Source organism: Hyaena hyaena, unplaced genomic scaffold (assembly GCF_003009895.1).
Source record: "Hyaena hyaena isolate Hyena2069 unplaced genomic scaffold, ASM300989v1 scaffold_183, whole genome shotgun sequence".
NCBI classification, from domain to species: domain Eukaryota; kingdom Metazoa; phylum Chordata; class Mammalia; order Carnivora; family Hyaenidae; genus Hyaena; species Hyaena hyaena.
The window spans coordinates 1,476,677-1,503,937 of NW_024080815.1; the positions used below are offsets into that span (position 1 = coordinate 1,476,677).

Sequence of the window (27,261 nt, forward strand, 5' to 3'; positions counted from 1 at the left end):
AACAGTGTAATTAAACATACCTTATAAGCCATTTCTACTGCTTCCTTTAATGTCTTATCCTTATGAACCTCCAATTTATTTTCCATCATTACTTGTTTCACAGGATGCAAACAGAATAATTTTATCTAGAAAATGTAAAACATTGACATCACCTCAGCAAGTCATGAATCAAAATGTAATTCTTTTGTAGATAGTATTTGTTTCCTAATAGTCAAAATATTATAATTTAAAATATATATAACTGAGACCATTCTCTCCCGTGTCTATTTTTCTCAACAATGCAAAGTGACTATGTTTCATCTTATAAGAATTCAAAAACATTAATTTTAACAACTGCATGTTTCTTTATAACCATGTATCATAATTTAAGTAATCATTCTCTTACTGACATATATTCAGGTTGTTTTAAGTTGTTCCCTAGTTTGGAAAATACTGTGATAAATGTTTTGGTGGTCAAAATTTTTATAGCATCTGTGATATCTCTTTAAGAGATATTTCCATAAGAGAATTATATAAAACAAGATGAATCTGCTTAAGGCTATTGATAAATTCTATTCAATTTCTATGTGATAAGGTTTTTACCACTTTATTATTTTTGTAGCAGAATGTGACAATGCTTATGTCACTGTAACCTTAACAGCACTGAGTATTATCACACATTAATGCTTATTAATGCATAAAAATGAGATCTTACTTCAATAATAAGAGTTTGTTGCACTGCTTAATGATCATCATAGTATAACTGTCTACAGAATCAGTCTAATGAATGTGTTATGAGAATTACAGTTAAGCAAACTTCAAAAGTACATTTTAATTAAAAGTAAACTTATGAAATCTAACCTTGCATGTATTGCGCTCAATTTCTCGTTGCCTTTTTTCTTGTTCTTCCAATTCTCTCTCCCTCTGCACCAAGTTTTTGATATGTTCTGGATATTCATCTACTTCTAGAAATTCTATTGTAATAAAAACAGGGTAAGACAGAGTCATTGGAAATTGAGCTTCCTTTACTTAATTTTGCTCTATTATGTTCCCACAGTATATTTCTGAGAGCTTTCTTCAAAACAGATCTCAGTTACATCAATCTCTCAACTTAGAACATCAGCTTCTTCCACACAAGAGTGAAGAGGTAATTGATAATGGCACATGGTTAGGTCTCATATATTTTAAAAAACCATACATTTCATCCATAGTATCTCTTGGCTCTCAGAAACTCTGGCATGCAGATTAAAACTTACAATGAAAAAGTCTCTCTGAAACTTTGAAATAAAATAACTTCTAATTTCATTATCACCATCAAATTGTGTGACCTTGGGCAAGTTTACTTCTCCAGGCCTTGGTTTCTTGAGCTTATTAATACATCTACCCCACAGAGTATTTACCTGGGATATAGTAAAATGTAATAAATGTTGCTGCTGCTGATATTACAAATGCTATTTGTTGTTATTATTCACTAGTACACTCATCTTTCCTTTGTTCTCAAAGCAATCTTTTAGCTATTTTCTATCCACAGATTTTTATATGTAACTCGAAGTATTAAAAGTGACAATATGAGAATATGACACTATTTAATAAATCCAATGATTATCAGACATTATAAATAGGGAGAACAATTTTTATATATGTATGTATATATAAAATAAAATCCCTGTGGAAGGTAAAAATCAACTATTTCTAGAAATGAACTCGCTACATTGTAAAAATATTCCATAGCATACATAAAGCGCCCTCTAGTGTTTCATCACAAAACTACATTTTTGTAGTAGATAAAGGAAACCTGAGTTATTGCCCTAATGGAAATATCTGGAATGTTGGGTGCCACAGAGGACACAAGAACTAAAATCCTGGCTCTGCCTCCAGGTAGCTATGATCTTGGACAAGTTAATCTTTGGGGTATCATTCCTTTATCTGTAAAGTTAGAATGATTACTCTCCTCTGAAATCTCTGTTCTAAAATGACTTCTTTTCATAATTTCCTCCCCCCCCCCATTAATTCTACAGTAAATTATTGAACAGCCATTATATGACAGACTCTAGACTCTGGATTATCATTAGTATAAAGACAAATTATGTCCTAAGCCTTGTACCAACTGAATTCACAATCTAATGAGGGTTACAAAAATGTAAACAAAAACATACACTACCCTAAAACAGATTTTACAGTACAGTAGTTTCTAAACAAATAAAAATCAAGGTCAAAGATGATAGTAATTATGAAAAGAAGGTGAGCCAACATATCACATATGTATATATCTACATGTACACACAAACACACCTAGTTATTCGCAATACTGCTTCAATCAGAGTCAGCATTAAGAAAAAAGGGGAACTGAAGTATTTTAAGGTAATAATAAAAAAGATAAAAGACAAACCCACATACTTTGTATACAGGATTATTTTGGGGACTCTCAATACAATTAAAATATAATAAAACTTTATTTGCTTTTTTTGCTTTATTTGCTTTTATTTATAAAATAAAATAAAACTTTATTTGATTTTTAAGAAAATAAGCGAAGATATTTAACTTTAGCTTTCAGGAACTTTCTAGAGTGGTAAGTCAGAAGTTGACTTTTTTAAGGCTCTCCATCCAAAGCATTTTGATAATAAAATACTCCAAAGGCTTATACCAAAAAAAAGCAATCATAGCTAAATTTGAGTTATTACTATGTACAAGACATGATGCTAAATGCTAAAAAAATGTTATCTTGTTTAATTTCTCATTACAATCCTATAAAATACTATGATCATCCCCAGTTTACAGGTGTGGAAAGTAAGATTTAGAAAAGTTAAATAACTTGCTCTAGGCCATCTAGATGGCGAGTCAGGACTGCTACACAAGTCTGAGGGTTATCATCACTGAGCACTATCTAATGCAAATAAATATTCCACTTTTTTAATGCAGAGTAAGTTTTATCTCTTAGTGTATTAAAAAACAGTTCAAGTTTTTCCAAGTGTTTTCACCAGTTGGTATTATCTCATAACAGTCTTTGCAATTAATTTTTCTAGGCATAATAAAACAATCATCGTATCCTTTAAAAGTAGTTATCTGGGTTTGCCAAACTTACAAAAGAAATTAGTACAGATTAAAATCCAATAACTACATGTTAACATACTTGCATTTCGTGCTGGATCCTTCAATCTATATATCAGCATATAAGCATTTGTGGAGCTAGTAGAAATATAAAAAAGATTAATGTCAACAAAAAGTAGATTGCAAAGATTCCATTTCCCAGTATCAAATAATCTGTTTTAATAGTTTTTCTTTGTTTCAAACAATTAGAAAACCATGTAAGTGTTCAAAGACAGGTTCAAACTTAAAACATTCTAGAAAAAAAAAAAAAGGAGAATCTACTTTGCTTTTCCTGACAGGCTTATAAGAAGATTCCACATCTCCTCTTGGTTACACAGTTAAGTCTTCAAAAAAATAAATAAATAAACAAAACCTGTGTCCTAGAGCCACTACTACAGTTAAGCCAGGATTCAGCATTTCTCGGCCATATTGAAGTTATTGAACTCTGTTATTAAGGGGATAAGATCAACACACAATACTTAATTAAACAAAGGAGTATAGTGACATCTCAATAAAAACTTTATTTCCAAAACCTAGAGGCAGGAAGGGTTTGGTCCATGGGTTATAGTTTGCTGACCCCTGGGTTAAATTTCTTTAATGGTAAAAAAAATGCTGAGAAGCTATAGTTAACTCTAATTTATAAACAGTACAAATCAGGAAGTATTTACCTTGCAAAAGCACTTGAGTAATATCCTCTGCTTCCTGAAGATCCACCATGAGTTTTCTTAATGTCCTCTTGGGTTATCTAAAAAGTTGTCACACTATTTACTTTTTTCTAAAATCTAGAACATCATTACCTTTATGTCAACAAGTAAGCCAATTTTAATCTCAGAGTTAAAATGGACCATACAATGGCCAATTCACAAAATTTGATCAGAATGATTGGCTCCTACCAGCCAGTTAGTTCTAGTGCTCAACAGGTAGCCCATATGAAGGCTCAAGACAAAAAAAAAAAAAAAAAGGGAGTCTGTCTCTGGAAACACTTAGCAAGCCCCAAACAAAACAAATAAACTCTACTGTTGATTAGAAACAGCTCTACTCTTGTCTTTAAGAATAATCTTGAACACACCCTCCTTGGGGTGCTTGAGTGGCTCAGGCGGTTAAGCATCTGACTCTTGATTTTAGCTCAGGTCATGATCTCACGGTTCGTGAGATTGTGCCCCATGTTAGGCTCTGCACTGACAGTGCTTGGGATTCTCTCTCTTCCTCTCTCTGCTCCTCTGGCTTACATGTGCACACATGCACTCTTTCTCCCTTAAAATAAATAAATGAAAGAAAAAAAAAACGTCCTTACCCTGCTGACATGCTGATCATTGAAGCTGTACCACTGTTCATCACTGAATGACTTTATACAAGCATAATAATGACCACCAGCAGCACTTCCTGAATGAACCATAACGGAGAAGAGCTCATAGATCAAGGAATTCTAAGGGGAAAAAATAAAAGTACCTCAGAGAAGAGAAAGAATTTCCCTTCTTTGTGTATTTCTCATTCCCTATTAATACAGAGTAAAATATTAGAGTTGTCCTAGATATTTACTGTAGGCACACTTTCCTCTAAGATAACTAAAATGGCAAGTCATCACATAATTTTATATATCAGAGTTTCATTCAGTGTATTCCTTCACATTTTAATTATGTTATAATCTCTGTAACTATGCATATCTGAAATATAATGTTATTTTTGTAAAAATAAAACAATAATCTGAAATTTCAGAAGCAGTTCTAATTACAAGACTATTCTGGTATGCACAGTCAAGATCAAGAAATCCCAAATAATGTTTTTATTCAATAAGATTATTCTATTTCCTTTGCAAAAAGAGCTGAGCATTAAAATGAATTAGAACATTTTCTAATGTATTTATGTAATATCTGTGATACAGTGATCTACTGATTTGACATCCTCAAGTATGCAAAGATGGTTCAATGTCAGAAGATCAATCTATATAATACAGGCTAAATTAGAAACATTACATGATCCTATCAACTGACTCAGAAAAAGCATTTCCTGAAATCCAAAACTCATTCATGACAAAAATGCTTAAGAAATTAGGATGAGGGAAACCTCATTAGCTTAATAAAGCACACCTACAAAAAACCTAGAACCAACATCATACTTAATGATGAGAAACTGAACACTTTCCTCCTGAGATTAAGGCAAGAACGCCCTATCTCACCACTCCTATTCAACACTGTAAGAAATCCTACTTACAGCAGTAAGACAAGGGGGAAAAATAAAGACAGATGTAACTGGTTATGTAGAAAAACAGGCAGAGAATTAGATTTGGCCTTTGAGCCACAGTTGCCAACCCTTGCTTGAATGCAATGTTCTTTACACTAAGTTATAATGTATCCACTACATTATTCATCACATAGAAATTCATGTACATCTATCTGCCCTGAAACAGATAATTTTAAAAGGCAAATGATGATGGTGGTTGCAATAATGCAAGAGAAATTCCATTCTTAAATACTGCCTTAATAACTCTGTATTTAATATGACTTGGAAGAGTTGAAATACTGATCAGTCTTCAGGCTATTCATTCACAATTTATACATGCTCAAGACAACTGACCTATAATTCTCTCCTCAATAAAGCAGATTATATGAATATGAAAGAAATGGTTTGATAACATCTTAAAAATCATTGATACCATGACATAAAAGATTCTATAACAGAGATTATCAAATACAGTAGTTGTCAAATTATAATCCATATATAAAACTATACATATATAAACACATATATCTCCATATATTAAAAAACTATATCATTTTTTTAAAAGTGCCTTAAGGGCTATGATGGGGAGGCGAGAGAGGCTGAAGGCTTTGGTTTTCCCCTACCTCAGAAAGATCAGTTCTATTATTAACTATTTCGTAAGGAGTTTCAGAGTCAGAATTTTAAAATGAATGGATGTAGTCAAATACTTTCATTCTGCTATATGAGAAAACACTTATATAAAGATTTAGAGGCTTGGTATAACTTTTAAGGCAGAAATGGTTTCCTTTTCCATACCACCACCTAGCTTACTTACGTAGCTACAGATCAGCCCCCCAAAATTCATACTTTTGCCTCTAAGTTTTTTCCTAAAGTTTAATTATGATCACATACATACATTAAAAAAAATAAAAGCTTTAAAAAAGTCTTACTTTTCAAAAATTACTTCTCCTAAGGAGAATTTATTTGTCATAACCGCTACAGAATTATATAGCAGCTCAGAAATCATTTTACTTTCTCTTTCAACTAAAACTCACAAACTATAAAAGGTACCTTTTCAAGTCCAGGTTTTGAAATCTTTTCAGTTCCACTATTACTTTCAAGGCAGATCCCTTCATCAACACCATCATCATTCGAAAAATCATTGCTCATCTGATCGCTGTGACAACTGCCTTCATTTTCTGCCCCGCTGTCAGTGCAACTTTCGGTCTGAGGGGATTTCTTAATAAAACATAATTATCTTACAATTACAAGTTAAATAAAGGAAAAACATATACTCAGTTAAGCCTTTTATCTACTTGCTGCTAACTTTTTCACATAACTTCAGATATTATTAATCAAAATATTTATTTTAAGTAAATTTATCTTATCTTAGAGAGTCCTTAAATAGAATTAAACAAAAAAAAGTGTATTTTAGAGCCAAATGTCCATCGACTGATGAATTGATAAAGGAGATTTATAAATATATACATATATATCATGACATATACGTATGATATATATGTGAAGATGTGATACACATACACACACAATGGACTATTACTCAGCTATCAAAAAGAATGACATCTAGGAGTCCCTAGGTGACTCCTAGTTGGTTAAGTGTCTGAGTGTTGATGTGAGGAAGGTGGTTGGGAAATGGGCTGAATGGTGATGGGTATTAAGGACGGCACTTGTTATGATGAGCACTGGGAATTATGTGTATTAGTGATGAATTGCTAACTTTTAAGAAAAGCATATTTTAAAAACATTTCTATTAATGTCCTTAAAATTCAAATACAATGAATCAGTGATTCAGAATTCTAATTAAATCCCATTTATGCTTATAGTTGCAAAGTAACAATGTAAATTACCATTTCTTTCACTAAACTCTGTAAAAGCTGTGAACCTAAATGCCAAAATGAGCCTTTGTTCTCAAATCCCAAAACAATATCACCTCTTTTCTTGGACAAAAAGTTAAGTTTTATTTATCCCTGGGCTAGGTATTAGACACCATTAAAAAGAAAAACAACATTGAATCTATCCTCAAGAACTTTACATTCTAGCATACAGGAGGTAGAAATATAACAACAAAAAAAATCACACTTTTTCATGCTTTTATGATTTTTAAATCCCTTTCATGCAAACTTACTTTGAAGGAATCTACTTCCTAGAAATCCCCAAACAACTCCTTGCCCCCTTTTCCTTAGATATTTTATATGCATATCTAAAAATGTTTCTGTTTAAATAGTTTGAGAATTCTTCTGTGAGATGTAGGCTCTAGATATGTTATATAGGAGTTCTGAAATTAACCAAGCAATACATAATAATAAGCACCAACTTTTTGCCAAGAACTTTGTTGTGGGGACTGCATCTAACATACAGTCTTCACCCCTTGAGACAGTAAAGTTTAAATAAAAACCAACTCTAGAACTCTACACGGAGTCCAGAGATCATTCCTGATGTTCCTTTAGGCCAGAACATCTCTTCTCCCAAGATATGGACCTAGAACATACTAAAAGTTCCTGTCAAACTAGATTTAGGTTTTCTTTAGTTGTAGAAGATTTCCTTTTACAAGAATATATTAGGTCTATACAGAAAACTGAGCCAATACTAATCTCTGTGTAGGACTCCTGTAAAGACTTTGTCTATTTTGAAACTTTGGTATACCTGGAATAGATTTCCTAGCTTGAGCATAAGTGTTTGAAATACCATTTTAAACTAAACCTTTCAAAATGTTACCTGGTCATAGGTATCATTCAATGAACATCTACTTTATCTAAAGCAGTCTTTTTATGAAAGCTATAAAGAGTAAATATTGCCCTTATTTTACAGACAAAGAAAGTGAGGCTCAGAAAAGCTGCTCTTCTATACCACATCATCTCTTAATACTTAAGAGCATTAACTAAAACTTCATGAATGTTTAAAATCACTTTTGTGCTTTTGGGATATCGTATTTTTATAACTAGAGTGATAAGTTCCAATCAGAAAAAAATGATTCATGGTAGTTTTGAAATAAATATTTATCACTAAGGATTATGTCAAATGACTATAAATATTTCCCATAATGAAATCAGAAGTTTTCAAAAGAATAGAGTGGGATATTAAGAATCTTTTACTGAATAAGGTTAGGGGAATCATAGAATTTAGAGGGAGTCAATGAGTAGAAGAATTGATAAGCTTTACCTGTGTCCTTCAAAGTTCTATTCTTCAAACTATTTAAATAAAGTTCTGACTACAAAAAAAAAACCTAATTAAAAAAGGAAAACAGACAAAATACCCTTATTTTCTAGCTTTCTAACCTAGTCTATTTCAGAGGTGGCAAACTTTAACTGAGAATAACCCAGAAACCTTAATCCTTGAAAAAGACACTAAAACAAATATAAGTAATAAAGGACATACTGCCCAATTTGCTCATTTTACTTACATAATTGCTGTGTTTATTATGTACCAGAAACATAGGGCAGCCCATCTCTAGATAAGTGTCTTTTGCTAAGAAAGTTATAAAACATAAGATCATCGCTCAAATTAAAGACAGAGTTCCAGAGTTTGGAATCTTTTTGTCTTTTCAAAGAATATCATAAGTTATTCTGATCAAACAAGATTATGTGACATATAATTTATGGTAAACAAAAAAAGTATACAAATCTAGATCTTTTTATATAACTTGCCATTACAAAATATGGAAAGAAATGAAAACCTTCTACCAAGACAAGCCTAAACAACACCAGTGTTGCTACCTCAAATAGCTCCTTTAATCAAACACATGACCAACTAAAATGGATTACTATTTTTTTAACAAATAAATGTAATAAATATTTTACCTCATCTTCAACATCAATAAATGTACTCATATCTAGCTCCTCAGGAAATGTCATCCGATCATTCAATTTAATCCTGTGCATGGTTGTATAATCAAAATCAAACCTTTTCAACTGTAAGGTCAGCAGATAAGGGAAATGCAAAAACCGAAGACCCTAAAAAAAAAAAAAAAAAGGGACCTATTGAATATTGAATATAATCTCAGATAATTTAGTATTAATTTCTACATGGCATCTACCTTTCGGGCATCACACTTCTTCTTACAACGTTCACAAAAATATTGATTTGGGCCATCCAGGATCTCTGGCTGAATAAATGCATGCAATGCTTCTTCCTAATAAGAAGGAAAAAACTGTTTTATAATTACTTAAAAATATTATAATGTTAATGATAAAGCCCTGAACATAAAAACTTGGCAATTACCAAAACACTTAGAAGTAGGATGGCTAGAAAACTAGGAACTCAAAATGCAAAAAGGGAAAAAAAATGATCAACAGCAATATAATACTATAAAAACTCAGTGACAAAACAATTGCTTTCATTCTGCATGAAATCTGTCTTTCCTAGTACTGTACATTGCAGTTAGTCATTTCTACCTATTTTTGCTGGCTTTACATTGTGGAATGTGGCTAAACAATCTAATAAAATCCTGTGTGTAGATTAAAAACTCGAAAAGAACGATAGTTACATACATCACTGCAATCTTCCTGTAAAAGGAGACATTCAAAACTGTACAGTAAACAGAGAACTCTGAAGAATTCACACTATCCCTACATTTAAAAAAAAAACCCTAATACCATCATTTATCACTACATTTAGCATCATTCAGTAATTCACCACTGCACTAACGATTGAAAATCACCAGACAACTTTCCCTGCATGTCAGATACTGCTCCACCAGAAAATTATGAGAGCTCCTGGATTCTCGTGATTCTCTTCTCTCCATACAGCCTTAAGACAGAAGAAGAAACTTAATATAAATATTGGTGAAGAATCAGTGGGCATAAGATTTTTAATTTTTAATCACTGATTTTTCACAATAAAAAATAAATTTTAGTTAATACAACATTTATCATTGGACTGCATCATCTCAAATTTCATTTGTTGTGATCTCTTCACACATGGTCTGATCAGAACTGCTAACTATATTTGCCTCATATAAAGAAACTGTATCATTAGGACAAAATATCTTCAAATATTTTTCTTTTGATTCAGAACATGTTATTCCTCAAATGATAAATAAAGGAGCTTGAACTGGCAAAATGTGAAAGAGCTGGCAATACTTATAGAACTACTATCCACATATTGTTTGGTAGAACTCATTTTGGAATAAGATCAAAAATATGAAAAGATACTCAAAATGCCTTTAACCTCATCCATCTCCTATTCTGTTCTCAGAACACAAGGAAGTGACAGGGTGGGGAAAGGGGGGAGGAGAACCAAATAGTGGATGTTTTTCCACATGAACAAGCATTTCACAGAAAAGGACACCGTCAGAATGATTTTTTTTCTTTCAAACACATTTTAAGCATGAAAAAGGCAAATCCTGCAAAAATGTATAACACAAAAAGCTTTAAGAGAAATCATATATATATATACCTTAGCACGGACTGATATCAAAGTAGTCAAGTGTTCCAAATTGAAAGTGAAATGTAAAACACTCAATACCTTAACCAAAAAGGTGGGGGGAGAAAATTATGTAACTCAAGTTCTACTTCACTAAACTGTGTGGACTGGTCTCTGGTTACAGTTCATAGGTAGAGCTATCTGCTTCTGGTTTTTGTTTGTTGTTGTTTGCTTGCTTTTGAAGTTAAAACTCAGAAAATTTAACGAACAGAAAACTTCTATAATTTTATTCAGATTCACCAACTTTTAATATTCTGCTACCCTTGCTTTGTCATTCTCTCACCTCTACACACATTATGTATTTGTCTGAAGCATTTGAGAGAGCAGCTTTACATATCATGATTTTCCTCTTAATGATCCTATATGACTTTTTTTTTTTTTTTAATGTTTTATTTATTTCTAGGAGAGAGAGCGTGAGCAGGGGAGGGTCAGAGAGAGAGAGGGAGTCACAGACTGAAACAGGCTCCAGGCTCTGAGCTGGCTGTCAGCACAGAGCCCGACGCGGGGCTCGAACCCACGAACCGCGAGATCACGACCTAAGCGAAAGTCGGACGCTCAACCGACTAAGCCACCCAGGCGCCCCGATCCTATATGACTTTTTAAGAGCGAGGAACTCTTATGTAAACGACAGAGTTAGCAAAAGCAGGAAAATTTAAGACTGATAAAGTACTTTTGCCATATTCCCATCCTGTTAATTGTCTAAACCCTAATAATGCATTTCTCCCTATCCAGTACAGAATTGAGCCCGGGATTGCAGATTAACATTTCGCTGTCTATTCAGATTCATTTTGTCTGGAACAGTTCCAAAGCCTTTCTTTCATGACATAAAAATGGTTTCTGAAGGAGGTGGCTGGCTATTTTATAAAATGTCTGCAATTATATTCAGGTTATGTATGCCTTACTAGACTACCACTTAAGTTAGGATGTGTCCTTCTTAGGGTATCGTGATCACATGCCATGATGGTCCCAACCTCCCTACTGGTTATATGAACTTTAATCACCGGGTCAAAGTGTTATCCAGCTTTTCTACTACATAGTTACTGTTTTATCCCCTTGCAGCTAATATGTAATCTGGAAGGAGATACTTGGAGACCATGCAAATATCCTGAGTCTTAAACTTTCCACCCTAAATTTAGCATCCACTAACGGATTCTTGCTTAAACCAAATTTTAATATGTTTTATGAGCCAACTTAAAACCTTTTTAATAGGAAACTTAAGCCCATTCATATTTGATATGTTTTGTTTCATCTAGTTTATAACTACTGTGTATTAAGTTAAATTTACTGTGTTCTTTTCTCCATGTGGTATATTCTGCTACTTTTTACATTTTCTTTTGGTACTTAGGAAGGTAAGTTTGTTGTAGTGCATGTATACTTGTATTTGTGCCCTTAATCCCCAGTTTTCCCCTTTTCCTTACTTAAGCTTTTAGGGTCTGGCGTGCTGGTTTTAAATGTTACCCTTTGTCTCCTACCCATTCAACAGTCTATGATCTGTTTTAAATAGAAAACATTCTATTTTACCATTTCCCCTTTTATGACTGGTATTTTTATTTTGTCTTACATATAATATGCTATATTTCTATTTATGTTCTCGCCCTTGTTTCATTTAGTCCTTACTTCTAATATATTAAAGCCTCACAGTCCTTTTGCTGAAGCTTCCCTGGAAATGCCAGTTCAATTTATCTTTAAGGTTTAACAGCTTACTAAAATATGGTCTGAGCTGATTATTCCTGATTAATTTTCCCAAGTACATAGTAGGTCTTTCAAAAGGTACTTACATTTCCCTTATTCCCAGAAAGTTTTCTTGGCTAAATCTCTTAAGTTTTGTTCCACTGTGGTGTTTTACTTCTTCAGAGACTCCCAGTTACACCGGACATTCTCTGAGAGGCTTTCCTTCCAGTCATTTTCTGAGATCCTTTTTTCCCTAATTTTCATTCTATGTCCTTCTTTAGAGTCTCATTCCATTCTATTCTCTCTGAGTATTTTATAATTTATTCATTTCTAATAGTTTTCTTTTTCTTTTATTTCTTTCCTGAGTTTGATCAATGCATATTGCATTTCCTGTTGTTTCTTAATTCTTTTTTCTCCTTAAATGTTTGGATACCAGGCTTTGTTTCGCTTGAGAATATTTAATTTAGTCTGGAATACTATATTACAGTACTCGGTGGTTATTTTCCTAAGGACTTTTTTTGGCAGAGTGGATTTTCATCAGCTGAAATGCTTTTATGCCTACTTTCTGTTTTCTTCTAACAGTGGTGCTATGTAAATTTGATTTCCAGCCCCCACCCACCCAGTCATTTTGTGGACAGTATTCTTTAGTTTGACAGTACCTCAAACTTTTGTCAACTTAGTGAAATGTAGTGGTAACAGGGGTGGAGAGCTTGAGGTCTTCTTTCATTCTACAGGACACTTAATTTTTCACTTTCTTCTTGTTTTCTCTTCACCGCTATGTCTCAGAGGCACCGTGCTTCTTTATCTTCTGTCCCAGAGACCAAAATTCTTCCAAGGATGCCACTTCTCCCTCGAGAACTCCTTCACTGTGGCTTGTGCTATAAACTCTTTTGGCATGTCCTATTGTACTTTTTCCTTGTGAGAGTGATTTTTGTCTTTGTTTTGTGTAAAGTCCTTCAATGCTTTCTCTGTCTCACAGTCTCGAAGGCTTTCCACTCTATCTTTTTCACATATATAGACCTGTAGCAGCAGTGGAAGCTCTGTTGGAACTTGATTATTTTGCTACTTACAGGTATGGCAATCTGTCCCCATAACACAGAAGTTATAGGTTACCTATGTTTCATTTGTGTTCCTTTCTGTCTAGATTTTTTGGGAGAATGTGTAGATTTATACAGATCATATGGTCACCTTTATCCTCCAGTCACAGAAACCAGTTCAAGCTATATTATAATAATTTTTCTATAGCTTCCTTATTCACTTTTAACTTTTTTTTAATGTTTATTTATTAATGAGACAGAGAGAAACAGAACATGAGTGGAGGAGGGGCAGAGAGAGAGGGAGCCACAGAATCTGAAGCAGGCTCCAGGCTCTGAGCTGTCAGCACAGAGCCCGATGCCAGGCTCAAACCCACAAATAGTGAGATCATGACCTGAGCTGAAGTCAGACGCTTAACTGACTGAGCCACCCAGGGGCCCCACCTTATTCACTTTTTAACAAGTTGGCTCCAGGATAATTATAAATAAGATTAGTCAGTTATAAAAATTAGTTTCATCTATCCCTTCAACAAATAAATTATGTAAATTTGGTCATATACATTTATCTTCATTTAATGTGATCCATGAGATAACTAAAAATCACACTAAACCATATCTTACATATTAAAAAGATAAGCTATGAATCATAAAAATGGAATAAAATACTATACTGTACCATTATTAATATACATGAAAAATTTTCCTCTGCTTATCATCAGCTATCCTCTTGAGTATGTTAAATTACTCACATATCACACTTCTAAACTAGCTTTGGGTTGACCGTGATTGTTTATCATCATTCCAGAGTAAAGATAATAGTTTTTTCTAGTTTACTCCTATCATACAAAATGTAATTTACACAATTTACAGATTGTAATTTTCAGAGTTCAGAATAGAACATAGAGAATTCTTACATCATTAAATAGTTCTTAACCTAAAAAATACTGGTTACTACAATTTTATATTTAATGCAGAAAATCTAGGCACAATGCAATTATAATGTATATCTAAGGACTGGCATTGCCTATGAATTTTTGAGATAACTGTAGTTCACAATTATAAGAAATAATACAGAGGTGCCTGGGTGGCTCAGTCAGGTAAGTGTCCAACTTCAGCTCGGGTCATGATCTCATGGTTACCGAGTTCGAGCCCCTCTGAGCTGTCAGCACAGAGCCTGAAGCCTGCTTGGATTCTGTCTCCCCCATCCTCTCTCTCCCTCTCCTGCTCATGGTACGTTTCTCTCTCCCAAAAATAAATAAATGTAAAAACAAAACAAAAAGAAATAATAGAGTCCCTTGTACTCCAGTTTCCTCCAATGGTAACATTTTTTTTTCAAAACTATAGTATAATACACAATCAGGATATTGATATTGATACAATCTACATTATTCAGGTTTTCCCAGTTTTAGTATACTCATTTATCTTTGTATGTGTGTGTTTTAAGTTCTATACAACTTGATCGCCTGTAAAGGTTCACGTATCCACCACCACAGTCAAGAGACTGAACAGTTTCTATACCACAAGGATCCCTCATGTTGCCCTTTTAAGTAACCACCTTCCTGTCCTTCCCCTAACCCCACCACATTTATAAGCTTGGGCAATGATTAATCTGCCCCAAATTCTAAGACTGTAGCTATCAAAAATGTTACATAAATGTAATCCTTCACATGTAACCTCTTGGAATTGGCTTTTTTCCACACAGCATAATTCCCTAGAGATTCATTCCAGTTTTAGTATGTATCAGTACTTCATTCCTTTTTCTTGCTGAGTACTTTTCTACAATTTGTATGTACCACAGTTTGTTAAACCATTCACTAGATGAAGGACTTCTGGGCTGACTCCACTTTGTGGATATTAAAAACGCTATGGACATTTGTACACAGGTTTTTATGGGAACATAAATTTACATAAATTTTCATTCTTTGACATGGGTTACCAAGAGTACAATTGCAGGGGTTTATGGTAATTGTATGTTTAGTTTTACAAAAAAATCCCCTTTTAACAGTTCACATTCTAACAGTTCACATTCCCATCAAGAACGTATGAGAGATGCATTTGTGATCAGCTTTCTGTGCTTTCATTATTTTTTATTTCAGCCATTCTGCAGGTAGAGTATTATTTTCATTGTGGCTTGAATTTGCAATTTCCTTAGTGATACTGAGCACCTTTTCCTATATTTATTTGACTTCTGTGTATCCTGTTTGATGAAATGTTTATGTCTTTTGCCAATTGTCTAAGTGGATTCTTTTTTTACTACTATGTTTTGAGATTTCTTTATATATTCTAGATATTAGTCCCTTGTCAGACACAGAGACTTCTCTGTGGTTTGCAGAGAAGTTCTCCCAGGCTGTAGCTCTTCCCTTTTTTTTCTCTCTTCATTCACATAGGCTTTCAAAGAGTAACTTTAATTTTGATGAGATCCAACTTTTCAATTTCTCCTTTGGTGGACTGTACTTTTGGTATCAAATCTAAGAATTCATTGCTTAACCCTAGAACTGGAAGATTTTTTCCTATGTTTTTTAAATAAAAGTTTATAACTTTACATTTTAAATTTAAATCTATGATCTATTTTCAGCAAATTTTTGTACAAGGTATAAATAAGGTTTAAGTAGATGTTTATTTTTGTGCATAGGATACCCAATTGTTCCAACATCATTTGTTGAAAGACCATTCTTCCTCCACTGAATCACTTTTGTGCCTTTCTTAAAATACATTTGGGACATATTTGTGCAACTCTACTTCTGGGTTTTATATTTTGTCCCATTGATCTATTTGTCTATCATTCCACCAATACCAGTCTTGATTACTGTTAGCTCTATAGGAAGTCTTACCAGGTAGAATGATTTCTCCCACTTTATTCTTCTTTACCCCAAATTCTCTTAACACATCTAGCCTTTTCATTTCTTTGCCTCCTACATAAATTTTAGAATAAGCTTGTCTAGATCATCAAAAAATCCTGCCAGATTTTGAGAAGAAAGGATTATTAAACTATAATCTTAGGGGAAACTGACATTTTTACTTTGCTGACTCTTCTAATTGGAGAGTACAGTATGTCTTTCCATTTACTTAAATATTCTTTCCAGAGTTAGTAATTTCTTGTACATAGGTCCTCTACATATTTTGTTGGATTTAAACATAAGGTATTCTTTTTCCACGTTTGTAAATGGTATTGTATTTTAAATTCCGCTTTCCACATGTTAGTTGCTAGTATACTGAAATACAACTGATTTTTGTATGTTTATCTCATACTCTGCTATCTTGCTAACCTCACTTACTAGTTCTACAGGGTGTTTTAGATGCCTGGGGACGGTTCTACATTAAAAAAAAAAAACACGTTACCTAAATGGGGTGGGGGAGTATTTCTTCCTTTAACTGGAATGCATTTTATTTCCTCTTCTTGCCTTACTGTGCTGGTTAGGACTCCCAGTACTATAATGAATAAGAGTGGTTGAGAGCAGAGAGACATCCTTGCTTAGAAACAACCTTGACATTCTAGGGGTACCTGTGTGGTTCACTTGGTTAAGTATCTGACTCTTGGTTTTGGCTCAGATCATGACCTCAGTTTTGTGAGTATGAGCCCCACAATGGGCTTTGCCCTGGCAGTGTGGAGCTGCTTAGGATTCTCTCTCTCTTTCTTTCTCTATCCTTCCCCCACTTGCTCTCTCTCTCTCTCTCTCTCTCAAAATAAACTTTAAAAAAAAATGTTGGGGCACCTGAGTGGCTCACTCGGTTATGCATCCAACTCAGTTTCAGCTCAAGTTATGATCTCACAGTTAATGAGTTCAAACCCTGCATTGGGCTCTGCGCTAACAGTGCATGGAACCTGCTTGGGATTCTCTGTCTTCCTCGCTCTGTCCCTCCCCCACTCACCCTCTCTCTCAAAATTATTTAAAAATTTTTATATGTTAAAAAAAAAACAACTTTGACATACTAGGGGAAAACATTCAGTCTTTCACCATGATGTATGATGTTAGCTGTAGGCTTTCTTAATATGTTCTTTACTAACTTGAGAAAATTACCCCCATTCCCAGTTTTGAGTTTTTAAAATCATAAGTAGATACTGAATTTTGTCAAGTGCTTTTTCTGAGTCAATTGAGGTGATGTGTGAATTTTCTTTTTTTGACTATTAATATGGTAAATTACTCTGATTTTTAAATACTGACCAGTTTTGAATCCCTGAAGTGAACTCTACTTGGTCATAGCATATAATTCTTTTTACATATTGCTTAATTCTATCACTAATATTTTGGTAAGGATTTTCTCAACTTTATGAATTAAGGATACTGGCTTCGTCAGTTTTAACCATCTCTGGTTTGGAATCAAGATGAGAGTAACTTCATAAAATAAATTGGGAAAGGCTCCCTTCATTTCTAGTTTTTGGAAGAGATTGTGTAGACTTGGTGCTCACTGTTCTAAAATGTTTGATACAAGGCTCCAGTGAAACCATCCCAACTTGGGAGACTTTATTTCTGAGAAATTTTAATTATGAATTTAATACCTTAACAGTTATGGGGCTATTCACAATATCTAATCCATACTAGAAAAATTGTGCTTTTGAAGAACTGATTCATGTAAATTATCAAATTTATGTGTGCAGAGTTATTTGCTGTAGTCCTTTATTATCCTCTTGATATCTGCATGATAGGTAGAGGTATTCATTTCATTCCTAATACTATAAATTTTTGTCTTCCATCGTCTCTGTCTTACTACAGTTGTGTCAATTGTATGGATCTTTCCAAAGAATTAGTTCTGTGTTTCACTGATTTTCTTTATTATTCTTCTGTTTTCAATTTCACTGATTCTGCTCCTTTTTTATTATGCCTTTCCTTCTGCTCACTTTGGGTTTCTTTTGCTCTTTTTTCCAGGTTAGCTGGAAGCTTATTGATGTGAAACTTCTCTTTTTTACTAATATAACCATTTTAATAAAGGTGCACATTTAATGCTGTTAAGTTTCCCTTTCAGTACTGCTTTAGCTGTGTCTCAAAATTTGATATATTTTCATTTTCATTCATTTCAAAGTTTTTGTTGTTTTTATTAATTTCCCTTGCGACCTCCTCTTTGACTCATATTATTTAACTATAATGTGTATTTTTCTGTTTATATTTCTTAAGCTTATTTGAGAGAGAGAACAAGGGAAAGTGAGAATGCACAAGCAGGGAAGGGACAGAGAGAGAGAGGGAAGGAGAGAATCCCAGGCAGAGAATCCCAGGCAGGCTCTGTCAACACAGAGCTCAACGCAGAACCATGAGATTGTGACCTGAGCCAAAATCAAGAGTCAATGCTTACAACTGAGCTACCCAAGTGCTCTGCGTTGTGTATTTTTCAAATGTCTGGTGGCTTACAGTTATCTTTTTGTTATTGATTTCCAACGTGATTACACCGTTGTTGAAATACAATGATTTTTTTTTTAGCTTTTTAAAAAGATGTTTATTATTGAGAGACAGAGACAGTGTAAGTGGCAGAGGGGCAGAGAGAGAGAGAGGGAGACACAGAATCCAAAGTAGGCTCCAGGTCAGAGCCTGACGCGGAGCTGGGACTCACAAACCATGAGATCATGACCTGAGCTGAAGTTGGATGCCAATTGACTGAGCCCACCCAGGTGCCCCAAAGATTCTAATTCTTTTAAATCTGTTGAGGTTTGTTTCGTGGTCCAGGGATGGTCTATCTTGGTATATAGTCCGTGGGCACTTAAAGAGAGTGTGCACTCTGCTGTTGAGTGGAACATTTTCTAAATGTCTATTAGATCCTGTTTGTCGATGGTGTTGATGAGCTCTTTATTTGCTAATATTCTGTCTAGAGGTTCTACCTATTATTGACAGAGGGACATTAAAGTCTCTAACTGTAACTAGATTTGTCAATTTCTCCTTTCATTTTGGACAATATTCTTTCATGTATTTTTCAGCTCTGTTATTTGGTAAATAAACATTTAGGATTGCAGTCTTTTTGATGAACTAACCCTTTAATCATTATATATAATCTCTCTATTTCTTGTAATTTTCTTTACTCTAAAATCTACTTTATATGATATTAATATAGCCATTTCTTTCAATTAATGTTTATATAACATTTTCCCATCATTTTACACTTCAGCCTATCTCTACTAATAAGTTTCAAGGGAGTTTTTTGTAGCAAGCATGCAATTGGATCATGTTTTTAAGTCTGATATGTGAATCTCTACCTTTCAGTTGGTACAGTTAGACTATTTATATGGAACTAATCCTATTTTAGTTTTGTTTTCTTTCTCCTGCTTTACTGTGAATTACATGTATGTATTTTTTAAGTTATATTTTGATTTGTCTCATTTTTTGGAGTGTTTCAGTGGTTGCTCTAGGTATATTATATACACATAACTTATCATTCTATTGATGTCATCATTTTATCAGTTCAAGTAAAGTACAGAGACCTTACCTCCCTTTACATCTTTTTACCCTCTCCCATTTATCATACAACTGTTTTAAATATTTCTTCTACATACATTTAGAACCACATCAAATAATGTTATAGTTTTGGCTCAACCATCAAACATAATTTAGGAAACTCAGTAGGAGAAGTAAAGTCTATTGTATTTACCAAGATTTTTAACTTACCATGTTCTTTCTTCATTCCTAACATTCCTAGATGCCTTCCTTTTATTATTTCCTTTCTGTTTTGAGCATTTCCTTTAGCCATTTTTTTAAGGTGGATCTACTAGGAGCAAATTCCCTTAGTGTTCCTCATCCAAGATCTTGATTTCCCCTTCATTCCTGAAGAATATTTTCAGTGGTTCTAAGATTCTAGTTGACAGTGCTTTTCTTTCAACACTTGAAAACATGTGCCACTTTCTTCTGGTCTCCATAGCTTTTGATGACAAGTTTGCTTATGAGAAATCAGAGTGCTTGTACCCTGTAAGAAAAGGTACCTTTCTTGCTGCTTTCAAGATATTTGTCTTTAGTTTCCAGAAGTTTGACTACAACTGAACTTGATATAGACTGATCCTGACTTATCCTATTTGGAGTTTGCTTAGCTTTTCAGATCTATAGCTTTATGCCCTTTGCCAAATTTGGGAAATTTTCAGCCATTATGTCTTCAAGTATTTTTTCAGCCCTATCTTCTTTTTCCTCTCCTTCCAGGACTCCAATGACAAAAATCTTAGTTCTTTTATTACAGTCCCATAGGTACCAAGGACCTCTTTAAAAATGTTCTCCAATCTTCTCTCTCTGTTGTTTAGACTGGGCAATTTCTGTTGTTCTGTCTTCAAGTTCACTGATTTTTTTTTTCTGCTCTCTCTTCCATTCTGCTGTTGAGCCAATCCATCAAGTTTTTCACTTTGGTATTACATTTTTTCAGTTCTCAATTCCCCTTTCATTTTTCTTTATATCTGTTATTTCTTTCTTGAGACTTACTATTTTTCTCATTTGTTTCAAATGGGTTTGGGATCTCCCACTGAAGTATTTCTAAGATGACTGCTTTAAAATATTTGTCATATAATTCTAACATCTGTCATTTTGGTGTTTTCATCTATTGATTATCTCTCTTCATTCAAAGATTCTCCTGGTTCTTAGTAGATAGAGTGATTTTTTTTTTTTTATTGAAACCTAAACATTTTGGGTTTATGAGATTCTAGACCCTATTTGAATTTTCTGGTTTACTGGCTTCCTTTGACACTACTCCAGTGAAAGAAAAGATTCCTGCTTCATTTACTGCCAGGTGGGAGAAGTCCAAGTTTCTCACTTGTCCTCTGCTGACACATGAGGTGGGGGAGGGGCTCTTCATTATTGCTGGGCAAGGGTTGGGATTCTGACTGCTCAGTAGGCCTCTGCTGATATCATCTTGGCTGTGCGGGGAAGGGATGTCTCATTACATCTCCCCTTACAGCCTCCACTGACACCATCATTGGGAACGGGCAATTCTCCTTACTGTTCAAATATGGCAAAAATCCTGACTCTTTACTAGGTCTTTTCTGACATCATTCCAGTAGGGCCAGAAAGAAGCACCTCCTTACTATGAGGTGGGAGTGATGGCTAGGCTCCCCATGTCTCCAATGACAGTAAACCAGGGAAACAGGAGAAGAGTAGTAGAAAGGTTACTGCCCAGGAGGGATAAAACTCCTGCCTACCTATTTAGCCTTCTCTGTAAACTACCGAGGCAGGGGGCTAGAAAGCCTAGTTACAACTTCATGAGAATCTAAGTCTGGGCTCCCTAACTCAGCCTTGGCGGGCATGAGTTAAGATAGGGGCCATAGTCTTTCTGTGGTGTTTCGCTAGAGCAGAATGGTTACTGCCTAAAAGTTTTCTGCCTTGCTAGGCTGTTCCTTTCCTGGTCTTTTGGCTGGAGATAGAAGGCTTTTCAATCTGTCCCTGTTGATTTCCAGGTTGCCAGCTTCTTCAGTGCCAAGTTCGGGCTATGTTAGGCAAAAAGAAAACCCAGGGAACTCACCCCATGTCATTCCTGGAGTCCTGAGGTCCCTAGTCTTTATGCCTTTTCTCCACCTTTCAGAGTCTTCTTATGTTTTATTTTATATATAATGTTCAAGACTTTCAGTTGTTTTAGCAGGAGGAATAGGGCAATGTACATCTACTCCATCTTCCTGAAAGCAGAAGTCCCCACTTTTTAAACTGGTTCCCACTATGTCCAACCATACAAATTCCTTAAAAAATGAGGGTAGAGTCTGTGGAAGAGATTTTTCTTTATGTGATGTTTACATATTTGGACAAATACGGACCACTCCATCATCCAAATGAGTTATGTGGCTAAGCCAGACATTTAAGAATGTCCAAATCATTTGTTAATTCAGGGTAGAACCTATGGTATAAACCTGTGCATACTAAACACTTGAAATGCTTATGATTTATAAATACTTATAAGTTTTTTAAAGTTGCATTAAAAACTTTAAAATAATCATTAAACTATGTTTACTTATGGAACAGAAATCTTTCACATACTCTGATTTTTTCAAAGACACTTATAAACTCAATTTTAGACTTTTGAATACATTTTGTGATAATAAAGATATTTAAATGTACTTACCCAGTAAAAGAATAAAAGTATACAAATAGAAAATGGGTCTATAATAATGCTTACACAGAGTAGGCAACTCAATAAATATGTTACATGACAAAAGCTATACATAAAAATATAGTGTCTAACATTTGCCATTAAATAGAAAAGCTCCCCCTTAGTTAATGTCAAATTATATGAGGCTATACCATTTTTGCTTAATTTGTAAATTTTGCTGTTGGTAAAAATTAATACTTCCAATTTTATGTATCACTAGCATGTATTTAGGACCATCTCATTATAATAACGTATTCTTAAATGTGCTTAGCAATAGCAGATTCAAGGTTTCTTTGATTATGAAATTTAGAGAGATTTGTTTAGACTGCTCTAATTAACGAAAAGGTTCCAGTTAGCTCACAAATCATTAAGACAAATTTTTTTAAGGGTAAAAAAAGAAATTTTTCAACTAATATTAATTTTTCAGGATTAAGAAGATGTGAAACAAGAGTAAAATTGTAACACATATTTTGTAGTATTCACACTATCCCTCAACATCCCAAGAACCTGAAGAGTAATGTAACAAAAAATAATCCTTAAATCACCTTAATCCAGTGCAGAGCTTTCCAAAAGAGGGTCCTCAGAATCCTAGTGTCTCTTAAAATGTTAACAATTGTCCCACAGTAAAAGAAAATGGTTAAGCACAGTTAAGCAAATTTCTCTACTACAGGAAACCTCAGGGCACTTAAAATAAAATATGTACTGTTAACTTCTCAAAGAGATTACAATGACACCATTTCCCAAATTTAATCAAAGAAGCCTCCTAAACTTCTATTAAATCTTGTTGGAGATTGCTAAAAAAAAAAAAAAACTCAATCTGAGAGATAAGAGAATGGCAAAAGAGCCATTAAACACTGATTCCCTACTTGGCCAGGCAAAATGAAGACCAGAAATTTAATAAATATCATAGCTATAATGACTAAAATGTAATTCAATAAAGAAGATATTATTAAAAGCTTTTATAAAACTGCAGGCAATTCCTAGCACTCATTTAAAAAGTAGTCTGCTTTCAATCATGCTGAAAGATAACCATAAAAATTTATTATAAATGTCATAATGATAAATTATCTAAGTGCTAATTCCATTACTACTCTAATCTCAAATAACTCTCAAGTTAATTTGTTTGAACACAGAGATAAAACAGCTCTAGAAACTGGATGTTTCAGATGAAGGTTAAAAAAACTTTAATTTGTTAATAGAACCTTACACTTAATTATCAGAAATTAAGCATCAGGTGTTAACCTCTCGATCTATTATATTGTGGCTCACTGAAAAGAATGTACAGTAAACAGAACACAGAACTGTCAATGTATGTGTGTGTATGTATGTATGTGTGTTTGTGTGTGCATATATCCAAGAAGACAAAAATATGAGAGTCCATTAATAAAATAGGAAAATAAATTTTAAAAGAGTTCAATTCAAATTATGCCAAATATTATATACAGTCTGGACGAAATTTAACTAAATTTTTACAATCCACATTTCTACCTAATTTCTTTAAAAACACATAGAATTAACAAAATACACAATGGCAAGCAGTGATATAAAACTAATTTTAGATGCCTGTGTGATGCTTTCTGTGGCTTCAAAAGTGTAGGTTATAAGTTTTGAATTCAGAAAATAATGGGAATAATAGGTTTACTTACCTATAACTAAAGTTCTCTGAAGGTAGTATCCTCCTTAGAACCCCTATCTTGGGTAGTTTACCTGCTGTAATTTCCCTAAAGAGATTCCAGCAAAATTTAGCAAGTTTTAAGTTCCCTTCTGCAAGCCCTATTAGCGCATGTGTGTTAATATAAACTGCTCACATACTTGCTTCATAGCTAGTGCTTCCAATTCCCACTGACTCACCACCACCACTATCCATGTATCAATGGAGGATACTACCTTTGGAGAATTTCATTTAGAAATGTGTCTTTTTCACTTTTCCAGAAGTATCCTCCAAATCACTCCATTGCTATGTCTATAACGTACTTAAGAAAGTGGTGGAAATTCAGCAGGTGAAAAAATGATGACACAAAGATTTAGCTAAGCAATTATACTTGCTGAATACTCAAATATTTGCCAATATAACAAAACAAATAGCACCAGTTTCCTCAACATTCAATATGTAAAAAAAACTAAACTGAACACTTAAGTGAAAAATCTTTCATAAAAAATACTTTTGTAACCAAACCAAAGCAGAAAAAATTGTCTTGATCACCTGAGACTACCAAATATTTACCTAGCGTATTTGCTAAAGCGCCAATATTTAAAAATGATTAGGAAATAAGTCATTAAAAGACAAATAATAATTAATTTTTCAATATGCCACTTCTGCCTTAAACTTTCAAAAAAAAAAAAGGAAACAAAACAAAAATGAAAAACTAAACAAAACTAGCCACTCACACCAAGGCCAATCTTCTAAATCTAGAATGGCAATTTACAAAGGGTGCTATTAACAAAATTTCTCAAATCTTTTCAGGAAAGGGGCTGAAACACAGTGCAGGAAAGAAGACTTAATCTTACACTATACAGAAAAGGTCTTCTACTTTGGATTCCCATGAACTGATTCCATAATTTCTTATAATTTCCTGATAGCCATATGAAAGTATAAGAAAAAAGCAAAGAAAAATAATTGTCCTAGAGGCCAGAGGACCAGACCATATTTGAAACACTATTTTAGAGGATAAAAGTATGGACTAGCTTTAAAAACACTGATTTTAGCTACAAACCACCATCAGCTTGAGAACAACATATATAAGGCCCAAAACAAGATGGCTCTGAAAGTGTCCCCTGGATCATAACAGATTCAGAATAAATGTTTCTAGACATTGTAATTTAAAAAATCAACTTAACTCTTTCCATGGCTCTCCTTTTGTGTAAGTAAATACGATAAAATGCAGTAATAAAATTATCAAAAAGCAAGTAAGATATAAATAAGAGGAAGAATGAGAAAATCTTAGATAATCTCCCAAGTGGTTTCTCAGTATATAAATAATTAAGCTAATTTTTAATCAGTTAATCAGTTTACATCTGATTCTTCAAATTAATGTGCTTCTACAATGCATGATTTTAAATTAAAGAATAGGGATGGTTCCTTTAAAAAAATGTGGCATCTGTTTATCATAAAAACCTGAGGTTATTTTCTCAGTTTTAAAAAATATAGGAAAGTAGGCACACAAAACAAAAAGTACTTTCTGATACAAAAAGTGATCACAAAACAGTGGTCTGTTTATAAAACAGACTGTTTATAGGGAAAAAGTATAAAGTGAAATAATCTAGTCATCTTTCAGAAAGAATAAAATACTACACCATGAGGCAGTACATTTGCATTCACTTTCCCTTTTAGACATGCACTATTAGGACTCACTGAAGGGTCAAAAATCTTCTAGATCTTGGTAGTTTAATTGCAGGAATTACTAACAACCCAAGAAGGTGTATCTAGGATGATACTTACCTCACAATAGATTATACCACTGTGCTATTATGTATTCTGTGTATGGATACACAAGCAGTCAGCTGAAAGGTACACACCACACTAGCAAATGCTTGACTGGACCCATAAGGCCGGATGACCAATGGAATATCAAGATATGTGTCGATTCTCCAGCCCTCATAACCACATTCCAGACATCTCACGTAGTCCTTCAGCTTGCCTTGATATAGTTCATTTATAAGATCAGCCTAAAAATAAGAACATTAGAAAGTATTCCTTAAAAATCATTTTGAAAATACACAAAGATACAATAGTACCTGCTTTAAAAAATAAGTTTCAAAGTATATTAATTCTTTATTGCTGAAGTTTTAGAAAGCTTTAAGATTTATCTAAAAGTCTAGGGGCACCTGAGTGGCTCAGTCGGTTAAGCATCCAACTTCAGCTCAGGTCATGATCTCACGGTCTGTGGGTTCAAGCCCCACGTCAGGCTCTGTGCTGACAACTCAGAGCCTGAAGCCTGCTTCGGATTCTGTGTCTCCCTCTCTCTGACCCCCCACCCCCACCCCATTCACGCTCTGTCTCTCTCTCTTAAAAATAAACATTAAAAATTTTTTTAAAAATATTTAAAGGTCTATAAAAAATGAAGTTTTGACAAAAATCAATAAAAAATCAATAAAAATAGATTAACACTAATCTAAGAATCAATGTACAAAAATTAGTTCAATTCTCTTATCACTAAAAACCCCACTACTAAAATATGTTTTATTGGAATCAGTAGCCAATTTATTATACTATTAAGCCTAATATTATCTTTTCACTAGGATGAGAATACATCTAATCTACCAATTTAGGCATGTTGATAATTATGTAGCTAAATAACCAGCTATTTTCATCGCTTTATACACACAGGCCACCACTCTCACAAAAATATATTCTGATTTCTAACCTCATATCTTCTAGCTCAAGGTGCAAATAAAACTTTTTAACTTTCCGTACTATACATAAAACAATTTTAAGGGGAAACATTATACTGCCATGTTTTAAATGTATAGAAAATTTTTAAAAATTTTAAAAAAATAATTTAAAAAAAATCTTAAACTCCATTTCTGTCAAAATATCCTCATTTAAAAGAATGGATCTCTCACTAAGTCCCCAAGTTTAGCCAACTGGGGCTCTTTTGGCCCAAAAAAAGGCAGTTAACTCCCTAAATAAGGACCCTCCATGTGAGTGTCTTGCCTTAAAATTCTTATATCAAAGTTTGAGAACTATGCAGGATTGCATTGGCTGATCTTAATGGAATTGTTGACTCATAGAGGGGCATAAGAGAAGAGTAACTTCAGACCTATGAAGAAGAAAGAGCCCCTAATACCATATACATAAAATTAATAAAATACAACA

At 33.7% G+C, this 27,261-nt stretch overlaps 1 protein-coding gene across 4 annotated transcripts in view; it reads right to left on the reverse strand.

The window, feature by feature from the left end:
- USP47 (ubiquitin specific peptidase 47) overlaps positions 1-27,261 on the reverse strand; it is a 114,157-nt gene that overhangs the window by 25,350 nt on the left and 61,546 nt on the right. For all 4 annotated transcript variants that reach the window (XM_039240911.1, XM_039240909.1, XM_039240912.1 and 1 more), the window contains 9 exons: positions 25,962-26,111; positions 9,320-9,415; positions 9,084-9,236; positions 6,337-6,504; positions 4,361-4,492; positions 3,735-3,811; positions 3,110-3,165; positions 841-953; positions 21-125 (listed from right to left, as the gene is read on the reverse strand). In XM_039240911.1, the coding sequence (XP_039096842.1) occupies positions 21-125; positions 841-953; positions 3,110-3,165; positions 3,735-3,811; positions 4,361-4,492; positions 6,337-6,504; positions 9,084-9,236; positions 9,320-9,415; positions 25,962-26,111 (1,050 nt within the window). The remainder of the gene's footprint in view (positions 1-20; positions 126-840; positions 954-3,109; positions 3,166-3,734; positions 3,812-4,360; positions 4,493-6,336; positions 6,505-9,083; positions 9,237-9,319; positions 9,416-25,961; positions 26,112-27,261) is intronic.